The sequence below is a fragment of the Carcharhinus amblyrhynchos genome, chromosome 13, assembly GCF_965287045.1.
Source record: "Carcharhinus amblyrhynchos chromosome 13, sCarAmb.v2.hapA, whole genome shotgun sequence".
NCBI classification, from domain to species: Eukaryota; Metazoa; Chordata; class Chondrichthyes; order Carcharhiniformes; family Carcharhinidae; genus Carcharhinus; species Carcharhinus amblyrhynchos.
The window spans coordinates 67668342-67683313 of NC_137336.1; the positions used below are offsets into that span (position 1 = coordinate 67668342).

At 43.1% G+C, this 14972-nt stretch overlaps 1 protein-coding gene across 2 annotated transcripts in view; it reads right to left on the minus strand.

Moving 5' to 3' along the window:
• Window positions 1-396, minus strand: part of LOC145351565 (T-cell leukemia homeobox protein 3-like) — a 49689-nt gene extending 49293 nt beyond the window's left edge. For both annotated transcript variants that reach the window (XM_080201158.1, XM_080201159.1), the window contains exon 1: window positions 6-396. In XM_080201158.1, coding sequence (XP_080057284.1) covers window positions 6-396 — 391 coding nt within the window. The remainder of the gene's footprint in view (window positions 1-5) is intronic.
• Between the last annotated feature and the right edge of the window lie 14576 nt (window positions 397-14972).

Sequence of the window (14972 nt, forward strand, 5' to 3'; positions counted from 1 at the left end):
CTTACCTGTCAGCCTGTCTTTAGCAAACCTCCTGCTGCTTTCCATCCAGGGGAAGTTGAGACCACTCAGCCCAGCCACACTGCCAATGCTGGGCACGGCAGCCTGGGGGACGGGCCGATGAGCCGGCACTCTGATCACCCCAGCTGAAGCCAAGCCGTTCATGTTGAGATTGACACTGTAAGATCCGGACACGCTGTCCTCATAGGTAGCCGTCCCCAGGGTCGGGTAGGCAGTGGCCAGGGCCGGGTAGGCACCGCTGGCTAGGTAAGCTGCCTCGGAAACTCTGGCGCTGTTCTGCAGGCAGTTCTCCTGGTCGGAGCCACTGAGAATTTGGTCGATGCCGAAGCTGATGGGCTCATGTTGAGGCTGAGTCTGTGTGTTCCCCGGCTGATCCATACCGAACCCCCAAGCCCAGCAAGATCTACACCCTGGAGATTAAAAGCACACGCAGAAAAAGGTAATCTTTTAAAAGAGGTGCTTGGGCACAATGGATCCACGAAACATGCTCAGCAGTTGGACTTTGCGAAGGTTGAAGGGAGCAGGTGGGCTTTGAGAGGGAGTTGGCATTACTGTGGGAGCTTCCGACCACATATCCTGGCTGTGTGTTGCACCTCCAGCTACACAGCCCCCCTCACTGGCTGAAAACAAGAGGTCTTCCTCTGCCATTGGCTAACTCCTGGCAAATCCACAGGAAGACACGGCTCAGGGGCCGTGTGGATTTGTCAAGGGTGTGAGGGAGAGAGTCCATTGCAAAAACAACTGAGAACGAAAACTATTAGAATGAAGCGTTTTATTCAGAGGCTGGCTGTCCATTGTACGCTAGGGGCAAGTTCAGTGTTTGTCCCACGGGTTTATTTGGATACTGATGTGTGTCAGCCTGCTGGGGTTGAATAAATAGCAGCCACCTTCAGTTATTTTGCCCTGAATCCTATTATTCGATTTTACCTACAAGCCCGAGAGTTGGCCCCTGAAACCTTCCCAATAAAGTCTTACAAAGTGAACAAAACTGTTCAGGGAGCAGATGCTAAGTTTGATTTGAGATGTCGTTCAGTTCTTTTTCAAACGGATTATTATTTAAATTGTAGATCAATTACAGACCCACTGAAGGGGATTAACAGCGGTATCTTTTACCCGGTTCCAACCTTGGATTGAAAAAGCTACAACACAGCGCCTGGTTTTAAACCGAGATGGCAAACAGAGAATTAATTCCATTTCACTGTCACCAATAAAAGATTGGGGTTTTCTCGGGTTTCACACTCACCATCGCATTGTTTCGTCTTTATTCGTTTTGGAAATAAATTCAAGCAATTAAAAAAACCCCTCTAAAATCACAGAGCTAGTTTGAACCTCTCGACAGTTTTCAATTAAAATCTTCCGATTTGCCCGCTTGGGGAATCGGCGGGAGAAGGCAGAAAAATGAGGAAAGCCGGATTGTTGTAGAGGTTTTCCGGTCGGGAGGGGAGGACGAGCTGTTTCTAAATGAGCCGGTGGACTTCAGAAGGAAATGTTTTACCCTCTGATTAATATCAATTTTCCGCAACCGCCTGGAAAGCCCATTTATTGAGATTTTATATATAAAGTTTGGTTAAAACAAGTTGGTGTTTGGCCACACTCCCTAACCACGCCCAGCCCAATAAACATTCTAAATGTTGGGAATCAAACAAGGTTAGACTATCACTCTCTCGCCCATGTAGTCACTTATCTCTTTATAAGAGAAATGAAAAGAGGGAACGCGATTTTACATTAACACAATCAGCATTTTATCAGCGTATTAGAAACTATTTCGTGATTTTATCTATATAAAAAAAACCAGTAACAAGGCGGGGGTTATTAGTTTTGCAGAACCTTCCTATTCAATTACACAAACACGCTGAATAATTTAAATGACCGCAATAAAACGGCACAAAACAGTGGCGGCTTCAGAACCGATCTGTGTAATTTGCTGATTGCTGTTTAGAAGATGCATCGGAACTGGTTAAGTGGTCCTGAAATGTCAGGGCCAGTGCTTTCCGACAATTTTTAAAAATTAGCACGGATGAAATGCTGGGCACTTAACAAAAATTGAAACAAATAACCCTCCTCAAAAAGACTGCCTCTAAACTCTGCCGTTACGAAGTCTCGTCTTAACAAGAATTAATTTCCTTACAAGGAATTTTAAATTGCAATTTTTCATTATACATTTAATTAAATTAATTAAGACATTTAGTGTTTATTCGTTTTTAGAAATTGATCTGTATTTGCTTCGAATCTATTTAAAACGCCCCTTTTCGAATAAGTCACTTCACCAACATTTTAAGCAGTTTATTTGAGGCGCTCTTATTTAAAAGGGATTTTCAGTTTCTGCTCAACAAGGCGGCAGAGAAAGAACTTGAGGGCCTGCTCAATGAAGCCATTCCCGAACAAAGTATACGAATTACAAGATGCAATTCACAATAACAGTGTTGTAAATGTAGACGGCTCCACATGAACGGGTCCGACAGAAGAGGATTTAGACAAATTAAACTCCTTTCCCAGCAAGGAATCATCTTATTATCCCTCTCTCTCGCTCTCTGATGTGTGTAAGGATTAAGATAACTCTTCCTATTATTGTATGAACTATAGATATACGTACTATTAATAATTATAAAACCATAAAACTAAACTCTGCAATATCTATATATACAAACTTACATATTTACGATACACACAATTTAATGCACACGGTATGCAAAACACCAATGCTGTACATATAAACGCTACAGTATATTTAATATTGCTGGATATACTATGTTCGTATATATGTGCAATATTAAATATATGATATGCTTAATGTTTATATGTATAACATTAGTGCTTGCATATTTGTACAAAGTTAAATATACATTCTAAACTCTCTGTATATGGATATTAAATACTGTATGTAAATTATTAAAACATGTACAGCTAATGCAGAATTTGTGTAAATGTACAAATCAATTAGACACTACAAAGAGTGATTGTAAAATGATTTAATGTATTTAACAGACACCAAGCCAGATTTGTATTAAAGGCCAGTGTAAAATACGGCAGTGAATTTCAGAGAAACCGTTCTGTTCTCCTCGCCCCTACATTTTTCAGAATATCTCGCCTGCGGGGCAGGCTGTTGGGGTAAAACCCGAGGCCACGCCGACTATGCAAACAGATTCATATTCATTTTCACAAGTGTGCAGGATATACCCCGAACCAACCATTGAGATAAATAGTTGTACCTTCAACGGAGACAGTGCGAACAGAATGTGTGGAGCGGACTCGGCCTTGGGGCTGTTTTAATAAAAGATTTGGTCAGGTCACTGACAACCGGAGTTTAATTCCCACCTCAAACGGGACACACGCACAAAACAAAACCAGCCACTTTTTTGTGGTCCGTGTGCTGTTACTCGGACTTTTGGCTAAGGGTATAAAAAGAGACTGATGTCGAACATTTGATGAATTTATAGCCGTGGGATAGAGATCTCTCATCAACCGGCACCCGTTAGGAGAGAAGGAAGCGATCTCTGCCTCTGTCTGTCTCACTTTCCCATTACTAATAGATTTTTGCTGAGAGATTTTTTTTTCCTCATTCAGCTATCAATGGCCCGTCACACAGAGAGGGCTTTAATATCACTGAACGGAGACTATTTCCAGCAATTTAAATAAACGAATGGGGGTTATATTAATAAGGAACTTGGTCGCTGTGAATCTAGTCAGTTACAAAGAGCGATTCACAGACAATGAGAGCTCCCATACTCTGTAACTGCATTAAACCGGCTTCTTCACTCTGGAAAGGACCATTTTAAACCATATTTTTGGGGTATCGCAAATTTAATCATCCAAATCACGGAAGTTTAAACGCACTAAAAATTGAAATAGCAAAGACTCCCCGTGCTGCTGGTCATTACGAAATGAGCAGAATAAAATTTCGGGATGAAATCTTACTTCGTATGAAGTGTAAATTGGATGTTATTGACAGGATAAGAATTGTATAACATTCGATACACTTGCAATTTATATAATCTAATAGCGAGTGATGTGACACGGGGAACAATTGCATAATGTTTTATAATACATGGACATAATACAAATCTTAATGCATTCATGTAACAAACACTCCATATATGAATATTTTAAAAACAATATCGAACAAATACATAATTGCACATATATACAAACACCGCTGATGGTATAGATAAATGTTTGCATATATACACACAAACGCTACAGAAAATGTCGACTTTTTTCCCACAAAAATAAACACAATTTGTGATGGATCCATGCATGTGTAAACATAAATACTACCTATTTTGTAGATTTAGAATCTCACATATATATCAAAGACCATACATAGCGAATATATTTAACCTACAATGTGCAAACTGCACTATAAATAGTTTCGTACATTAACAAACAGCCACTGTACATTTAATTATTCGCGTATAAATAAAATTGTATCTTATATTTGATTTTGTACATTTAACTACAGCCACGGGAAGCAATGTAATTTAGTGTTAAATAAATACATACACAGTATATACAAACACCACCTCTGAATCTACAGCTGCAGGCTTTATAATGTGTATGTTCCATTTTCCAGATTTATAAATCAGTACACAGCCTGTATGTTTATTTTTCGTACGTTTACAAATGCTGTTTTAGATATTTGCACATAACAAGCTCAGGGCATATGCACAGACAATAAATACAATGTATATTTATTAATATTAATATACTCTGTCATATACAAACTGTGTTCGGCCCTTTGTGAAACGGTTGGGTAGGTTAATTTAATTTATTAAATTATATTTATTTTAAATACTTATGATTTAGCCAAAACGTCCCGCTGTCTCCAATCCCAGAATATCTGGCCGATATTAAAAGTACTTTCTTACTGTTGATCTATAAGGATGAATCTGAGTTTTTTGCACATCATTCTCCGTTAGCCGTCCCAGCTGTATCATAATATTTAACATATATTTAATACATTTAGTCAGTAGAGATGGCAGCTGCAGTCTAAGAACCAAAGTTATTTACCGACATTTCTCTGAGGCTGCAGCGCTGGTAGTTTACTAGTTAGTATTCTTCCCAGAACTGAGGAATCTGTTTTATTTATAAATAAAGAGAGGACGAGTGGGCAGTAAAGAGCTACTCGCTCTTTTACAACGGATGCAAGTCAGAACTGGAATTAAAAGAGATAGACGACCGCAGCGAAAGGCCTTGTCTTAACATTTATGACAAAAAAAAGGTTTCTTATATATTGTCTTTTAGAGTTACAACGAAACTCACTCGTTTGTTGCAGGAGAGTGTGAAGAAATTAACGGCGTCACCAGGGCGGAGAACAACAAATAGACAGAGAGGCACCGACCGTGGGGATAAATCCCACCTTGCAATCTAACACGGCACAGTCAGCACTGAGATTTCAATTCTCCCGTCTCGTTGTCATTTTATAACAAAGATTTTTTATAGATTATAAATAATTTTACACACTGTATTAAAACTACATTCTTCGTAAGATTATTTTTGTTTTGGGTGGCATTTTATCCAGCAGGTGGAAACAGAGACTTAATGCGATATTCACAGAGTGGGAGATGCGAACCAAGGGGACTGACAGTCCTATGAACAAGGACGATTGTTACATATATTCCGTGTTTATTCCTTCCAGTTTGACAATTATCTCCAGCTCGATCCAAAATTTTGAAATCTACTTTTGGACTCGCCACTCCTTTACAGCAAGCACAGGTAGCAAGATCCCAGTAACTAAACCATCTTTCTAATCCTGTTTTACCAGCCGAGATTTATGTTGTTAGAGGGAAACTGAGGTTGTGTCTGGATTCACCCGTTCGCCGGTTCCCCGGTCCTGGCCCAACTTCAGACACTGATTTCGAGCATAGAGTTTTCGGGCTGCAGTGTAAGTTCTGTCCCTGGCGTCCCAGGAATAGAAAAGGTGAGGAGAGAGTGGAAAGATGCCTGGGGCGGAGGGGGGAAGGTGGGGGGAAGGGGCGGGGGTGGGGGAGACAGACAGAGAGAGAGAAAGCGAATGGATAAGTGTACAACCCCGGCATCGCACACTCATGCTGGTGAATGTGGGTGAATGAGTGTGTGAGTGTGGCTGATAGCGAGTGAGTGTGAGAATGTGAAGGTGAAAGGCAAGTTATTAAGTGAGGGACAGAGAGAATGAGTGGAAATGAAAGCCTGGATTGATATTGGAGAGAGAATGAGAAGTGTGACTGAGTGAGTATTTGAGTGAAAGAGTGAATGGGAGTGCGAGAAAGTGGGAGTTTAAGAGGATGAATGTGAAAGACTGAATGAAAGTGTTTGTGAATAAAGTCATGATGTGGAGATGCCGGCGTTGGACTGGGGTAAAGACAGTAAGAAGCCTGACAACACCAGGTTTAAATCCAACCGATTTACTATCAAATAAATCTGTTGGACTTAAATCTGGTGTTGTCAGGCTTCTTACTTTGTGAATAAAGTCAGTGAATCTGAGCTGCGTTGTTCTTCACACTGTCCGGGAACATGAATATTGAGTTCCTGAGCTGTACCTGGACACTGAACATTCATTCACTCTTTACAGCCCAGTTAAATCCGCGGGATTCCTTTAATATTTGTACAGAACGCCACACCGGCCGAATACAACTAAAACGAGGAGGTTGTATAATATAACATGATTGGGGAGTGTTATAGAGAAGACACGGGCCCACTGTGAGAAACCCCACTTTAGGGATGGTCAGTGGTGTTAAATCCTCGCTCACAAATGTTCAAATAGCCGCTAAGGATGGAAATGGTAACGGGCGCTAATTCCATTCCCCTTGCTAGCCTGATGGAGTGTCTGAAGCTCCGGGTCATCAGTTTTTAGTTACTCTGTACCGTAGCTAATTGGATTGTCAGGATAGCAGCAACCTGCCGGCGAGCAGCCGGTGGTTCCTGCTTTCAGATCGGGGCCCCTAAACCAGCCTCAGGCTTTGGCTCCAACCCTCCGAGTACCAACTAACAGAGAGCAAGCACACACATAGACAGCCCCTAGGAAGGAGAGGTTTTGTTCAAGATAATTGAAGCGGGAATAGGCGGGCATATGTATAATGGTGGGATACGTGCCGAGGGCCATATTTTTATTACACGCGGCTGTTGATATTAATTTTCACTGTGTAAAATTTCACACCGGCCTTGCTGACGTTACGAGGGATATGCAAAGAGCGACTTGAATAATAAATGAGGTGCTTTTGAAAGGAATCTGAAACTGTCAGCTATTGGACAATATCACAACAACCAGCAGTAAGTAATAGTATATTTAAGCGACTTTAGTATGTTTTTATTAGGAATGTATTTAAATTGATATCTGTATTATTCTGTAAATGGTTTGCTGTTGAAAATGTTGCCTGGAAATCGTCAGTCTCTGAGGAAATAATTCCCCTTCGTCAACATACGGCATCCGAATTCAGCAGCCCTTGTGTGTGCGGGACACATTAACTGAATGTTTCAGCTCAGCCCAGCGCTCAGTGACTAACCCCTCTGTATGACATTCTGCAGGGACCTTGACCAACCTTCCCACAGGGGCGGGGGGTGGCAACATTTTACTCACCCAACAGGCCGATTTTAAAAAAATCAGACAGGTAAAGTTTGGCACAAAATTAAACTGAGGTTTGGAAAGACACATGTTGCTGAGAAAAATAAATGAGAACTAAATAAAGACGAGTATTGAAGTGTAATAGTGTTCGGGTGTGTGTTTCTGGCTCACTCACTCCCACTGTGGGAGTGCGGTGGTGTATGCGAGTCTTGACATGTAATCACGTCTTTACAGGTGCAGACTATGTGAGTGGAGAGCAGTTAAAGAAGTGTAAAGACTGTCAGCACCTGTAAAGACTTGATTACCTCGCGTTCCAACCATTATCTTGTAATTGAGTTTGGGTCTATGTATGCCCTGTTTGTGAAACAAATCCTGCACTCACCTGATGAAGGAGCGGCACTCCGAAAGCTCGTGTTATCAAATAAACCTGTTGGACTTAAACCCGGTATTGTAACACAACTTACTGTGCCCACCCCAGTCCAACGTCGGCAACTCCACATCACACACTCTCCTCACAACCCTCTTCTCCCTCACACTCCCCTCACAAACCCTCTCCTTCTTTACACTCCCCTCATATACATACTCCTCACATACACTCCCCTCACATACCCTCTTCCCCTCACACTCCCTTCAGATATACTTCCCTTACACACACTCTCTTCACAAACCCTCTCCTCCCTCGCTCCCTCACACACAACCCCATCAGACACACTCCCCTCACACACCCTCTTCTCCCTCATAATCCTCTCAGATATACGCTCCTTACACATCCTCATTTCCTCCTCACACACATCCCTCCCCCCGACACACACTCCCCTTGCACACACTCCCTCTTCCCCACACACACTCCCCTCACACACTCTCTTTGCACACTTCCCTCTCACACACTCCCTTTCCCCCTCACACACATTCCCTCCTTACACACACTCCCTCCCCCCTTACACACACTCCCTTACACACACTCTCTTTCCCCCTCGCACAAATTCCCTTTCCTCTTCACACACACTCTCCCTCACACACACTTGCTCTCCCCCTCACACACACTCCCCTCACACCCACTCCCCTCACACATTCTCTTCAATCCCCCTACTCCTCTCTCCCCCTCCCCCCCAACACACACACACTCACTCTAGGATAAGCCTGCTTTAAAACCTTACTAAAATGTCATAACACCTACAAAGCTACATTTCCAGTCCTCAGGGATGACTGTGCCCATCCCAGATAACTGCATCCATTACCAACTGTACCAACTACAAATAATTGTACTAACCTCAGATAGCTGCATTCATTGCAGGTAACTTGACTAATTATAGCCATCACAGAGAACTATATACATCACAACGCCTAAATACATCAGAGGTAATTGTACTAACCCACAGATAACTACTTAACATGGATAATCATATTAATTACAGACAACTGTACCCATCACAGATAATAGTACTAAACACAGATAAACATACACATCATAGATAGCTGTACTGATCAGAAGTAACTTGACTAACAACAAAGAACTGCTAATTACAGACAACTTCACCCATCATCAATAATTGTAATAACTGTAGATACCTGAACTAATCACTATAACTGTATTCATCTCAGAAATCCCGGACAAGCCCTCATTTTGGGCGGCATGGTAGCAGTGGTTAGCATTGCTGCTTCACAGGGCCAGGGACTCGGATTCGATTCCCGACTAGGGTCACTGTCTGTGTGGAGTTTGTACATCGTCTGTGTGGGTTTCCTGTGAGTTCTCCGGTTTCCTCCCACATTCTGAAAGATGTGCTGGTTAGGCGCTTTGTGCTGGACTGTGGCAACTAGGGGAATTTCACAGTAACTTTATTTCAGTGTTAATATAAGCCTTACTTGTGACTAATAAATAAACTTTATGGGAGGTATGGTGGCACAGTGGTTAGCATCATTGCCTCACATTGCCATGGACCCAGGTTCGATCCCCGACTTGGGTCACTGCCTGTGCAGAATTTGCATGTTCTCACTGTGTCCTAATGGGTTTCCTCTGGTTGCTCAGGTTTCCTCCCATACTCCAAAGATGTGCAGGTTAGGTTGATTGGCCTTGTTAAATTGCCCCTCGGTGTCAAGAGGACTAGTAGGGTAAATACATGGGGTTACGGGAATAGGGCCTGGGTGGGATTGTTGTCAATGCAGGCTCAATGGGCCACTTGGCCTCCTTCTGCACTGTTAGGTTTCTATGATCCTTTCTATGAAATCTCCACTAAAAATAGATAACTATACCTATCACTAATAACTGTACACATCTCAGAAAACTGTATTAACCACAGATAAATACATTGACCATACATAACTCCATAAGATATAGCAGCAGAAGTAGGCAATTCAGCCCATCAAGTCTGCTTCATCATTCTATGAGGTCATGACTGACCTGATATGATAATCCTTAACTCCACTTTCACACCTTATCCCCAGAACTTTTGATTCCCTTAATGATTAAATATCTGCCTATCTCAGTTTGAACATACTTAACAACTTAGCCTCCACAGCACTCCACGGTAAAGAATTGCACTACCCTCTGAGAGAAGAAATTCCTCTTCATCTCTGTCTTAAATGGCCAACCCCTCATTCTGAGATTATGCCCTCTGGACCTAGAGTCTTCCACAAGGAGTAACATCCCCTCAGCATCTACCCTGTGAAGCCCCCTGAGAATCCTAAATGTCTCAATAAGATCTCCTCACATTATTCTAAATTCCAATGAGTACAGGTCCAACCTGCTCAACCTCTCCTCATAAGAAAATCCCTCCATATCCACATTCAACCCAATGAACCTTCTCAGACTTCCTCCAGTGGAAATCTTTTTCTTCAGATAAGTGGACCAAAACTGTTCACAGTATTCCAGATGTGATCTAACTCATGCCTTGTATAGTTTTAGCAAGACTTCCCTTTTTTTGTAGTTCACTCTTTTTGAAATAAAGATCAACATTCAATTTGCCTTCCCTGTTACCAGTTGAACTTGCTGGTTTTTTGTAGTTCCCCCCAAATCCCTCTGTGCAGCAGCCTTTTGCAGTCTTTCTCCATTTAAATATTATTCACCTCCTTTGTTCTTCGTACCATAGAGACATAGAGATTTACAGCATAGAAACAGGCCATTCAGTCCAACTTGTCCATGCAGCCCACTTGTATCATTAAGCTATTGCCATTTGCCCACATTTGGTCCATATTTCTCTACACCCATCTTATCCATGTAACTGTCTAAAGGATTTTTTAAAAGATAAATTTGTACCTGTCTCTATCACTATCTCCGGCAAGTTATTCCCAACACTTACAGCCCTCTATAAAAAAACTCATCCTCTGGACCCTTATTTATCTCTTCCCTCTCACTTTAAACCTATGACCTCTAGTTTTAGGCTTCCCTACTGTTGGGAAAAGATGTTGGCCGTCTACCTTATCTACGTCCCTCATTATTTTATATACCTCCATAAGATCAACCCTAAGTCTGCTACACTCTAGGGCAACAAGTCCCAGTCTATCCGCCTTCTCTTTAGAACTCAAATCATCAAGTCCTGGTAGCATCCTAGTAAATCTTTTCTGCACTCTTTCTAGTTTAATAATATTCTTTCTATAATAGGGTGACCAGAATTGTACACATTATTCCAAGTATGGTCTTATGAATGTCTTGTACAACCTCAATAAGATGTCCCAAATCCTGTATTCAATGTTCTGACCAATGAAACCAAGCATGTCAAATGCCTTCTTCACCACCCTGTCCACTTGTGATTCCACTTTCAAAAAGCTATGAACTTGTACCCCCAGATCTCGTTGTTCTATAACTCTCCCCAACACCATTAACTGAGTAAATCCTACCCTGATTTGATCTAGCAAAATGCATCATCTTGCATTTATCTAAATTAAACTCCATCTGCCATTCATCAGTCCACTAGCCCAATTGATCAAGATCCTATTGCAATCCGAGATAACCTTCTTCACTGTGGAGAGACCAGCACTTCTCCCAAAGCTTTGTCCGATAAAACTGTGTGTTGAATCTTAGATCTGACTCCGAGTGGTGATTTTCCCACAACAAATTGGCGTAGTCAGGCAGGATCTCACCTGGTGAGTTGGTTGGTTGGCCTTGATCAGCGAACTGGAGTACAGATTTTTGAATCTGTGGGAGTCAGACTGAGCCAACCATGCAGTTAAAAATGGGGGAATTTATGGTACGATCGGATAGATACAGATACAGGAATTGATTGTTACTTGTGCTGATGAACTAAGAAATGCCTGTCTCAAACATCTCAAATGATGTCTCAAAAGAGAGGCGGTGCTCGACAGACTGGAGGGACTGATTGTGGACAAGTCCCCAGGACCGGATGGAATGCATCCGAGGGCTCTGAAAGAAATGGCGGAGGTGATAGTGGATGCCTTGGTGGTTATTTTCCAAACGTCGCTGGATTCCGGGGAAGTGCCGGAAGATTGGAAAACAGCTAATGTTACGCCGTTGTTTAAGAAGGATGCCAGGCAAAAGGCAGGGAATTATAGGCCGGTTAGTTTAACGTCTGTTGTAGGTAAAATGTTAGAATCCATCATCAAGGAGGAAATAGCGAGGCATCTTGAGGGGAATTGCTTGATAGAGCAGACGCAGCACGGTTTCGTTAAGGGGAAGTCGTGTCTGACAAATTTATTGGAGTTCTATGAGGATGTGTCTAGGGCGGTGGATAGAGGAGAGCCGGTGGATGTGGTCTTTCTTGATTTTCAGAAGGCGTTTGACAAGGTACCTCACAAGAGGTTATTGCAGAAGGTAAAGGGGCATGGAGTTGGGGGTAGGGTGTTAGCGTGGATAAAGGATTGGTTGTCAAATAGGAGGCAGAGAGTGGGGGTTAATGGGTGCTATTCGGATTGGCAGTTGGTGACTAGTGGAGTGCCCCAGGGGTCGGTGCTGGGGCCTCAGCTATTTACCATTTATATAGATGATCTGGAGGAGGGAACCGAGTGTATAGTGTCGAAATTTGCTGATGACACCAAGATTGGTGGAACGGCAAATTGCGTGGAGGGTGTGGAGAGTCTGCAGAAGGATCTAGATAGGCTGGGCGAATGGGCCAGGAACTGGCAAATGGAATTTAATGTTGGCAAGTGCGAGGTGGTCCACTTTGGTAGGAATAATAGTAGGAAGGACTATTACTTACGTGGCGAAAAACTGCAGCAGGCGACGGTGCAGAGGGACCTCGGGGTCCTGGTGCATGAGTCGCAAAAACCCAGCCTGCAGGTGCAGCAGGTGGTCAGGAAGGCAAATGGGATGCTGGCCTTCATAGCAAGGGGGATTGAATATAAAAGTAGGGAGGTCTTGCTGCGGCTATATAGGGCATTGGTGAGGCCACAGCTGGAGTACTGTGTGCAGTTTTGGTTGCCGTACTTACGCAAGGATATTTTGGCCTTGGAAGGAGTGCAGAGGAGGTTTACTAGGCTGATACCGGAATTGAGGGGGTTGAGCTATGAGGAGAGGCTGAATAAACTAGGCTTGTACTCGTTAGAGTTTAGAAGAATGAGGGGAGATCTCATTGAGACATATAAGATGATGAATGGGATGGATAGGATAGAGGTGGAGAGACTCTTCCCGCTCAGAGAGGACAGTAGGACTAGGGAGCACAGCCTCAAGATAAAGGGGGGGCGGTTTAGAACGGGGTTGAGGAGGAACTTCTTCACTCAAAGGGTGGTGAATCTCTGGAATTCTCTGCCCGTTGAAGTGGTGGAGGCTGCCTCGCTAAATATTTTTAAGATGCGGGTTGATGGGTTTTTGATAAGTGAGGGGATTAAGGGTTATGGGGAGAGGGCGGGAATGTGGAACTGAGCCACGACAGATCAGCCATGATCTTATTGAATGGCGGGGCAGGCTCGAAGGGCCAGATGGCCTACTCCTGCTCCTATTTCTTATGTTCTTATGTTCTTAAACATACAGCCTTAGACCAGTTGTTAAGAGGGGATATCCCCCACGTGAAGGTCAGGACCCTGAAGTGGGCGTAGAGGCACCAAGGAACTTAGGATCATGAAGCACAAGTAATAAACGTCATTTAGCATCAAACTCTGTAGTGGCAAACAACACAGAGTTTGCCACCTGTTTGCAAAGAAGTTTGTGTAGTTTGTGTACTTGTCTATCTCATTTTAAAGTGGTGTGGTAAGGAGCTGATCACTGTGACCTAGAGCCAGACTCCAGTGGAGGAAACATATTACCTTGGAGTTAATCATGGCCATGAATATAAATAGAAACCCTAATGGTGGAGAAAGCACATTGCTAAGGAATTAATTGTGGCCAGGGGTGTAGAAGTCTGCAGGACAGAAGAGAGAGAAACTAAGTGGGGACCTGCAGGTTCTCTTATTGATAAATATATGATAGACAGTTGTGCTGATTAAGAAGGTGCAAAGGGATGGCTGAGATGTTTCTCAGACCTTAGAACAACAGAGAAAGTGGGTAGATGGAGAAAAGAGAGACAAAACAAAAAAGGCAGGGGTATTATTAGTACATCAATTAGCTGGACTAATTGAACAAATAGTTGCCGCCATTAAAAAGTGATTTCATAGCGATTTCATAGTGATTTCATAGCCTTCATAGCGAGGGGGATTGAATATAAAAGTAGGGAGGTCTTGCTGCGGCTATATAGGGCATTGGTGAGGCCGCAGCTGGAGTACTGTGTGCAGTTTTGGGCGCCGTACTTACGCAAGGATATTTTGGCCTTGGAGGGAGTGCAGAGGAGGTTTACTAGGCTGATGCCGGAGTTGAGGGGGTTGAGCTATGAGGAGAGGCTGAATAAACTAGGCTTGTACTCGTTAGAGTTTAGAAGAATGAGGGGAGATCTCATTGAGACGTATAAGATGATGAATGGGATGGATAGGATAGAGGTGGAGAGACTCTTCCCGCTCAGAAAGGACAGTAGGACTAGGGGGCACAGCCTCAAGATAAAGGGGGGGCGGTTTAGAATGGAGTTGAGGAGGAACTTCTTCACTCAAAGGGTGGTGAATCTCTGGAATTCTCTGCCCGTTGAAGTGGTGGAGGCTGCCTCGCTAAATATTTTTAAGAAGCAGGTTGATGGGTTTTTGATAAGAGAGGGGATTAAGGGTTATGGGGAGAGGGCGGGAATGTGGAACTGAGCCATGACAGATCAGCCATGATCTTATTGAATGGCGGGGCAGGCTCGAAGGGCCAGATGGCCTACTCCCGCTCCTATTTCTTATGTTCTTATGTTCTTAAGTGGAACGAAGATAAGGATAAGATTAAAAAATTAGAATCCAGAGTAAGGGAATTGGAGAAAAGGAATCAAGTATTAGAGGAGAATCAATGGGGAGGGGAAACTGTTCCTCTGCCGCCTTATGAGTCCATACGACAGGGACCAACCGCCCCGCCAGAGGAAGGAGAAGCGTTAGAACACAACTTGGTGCCAGTAACCTGAGGGCGAATGGA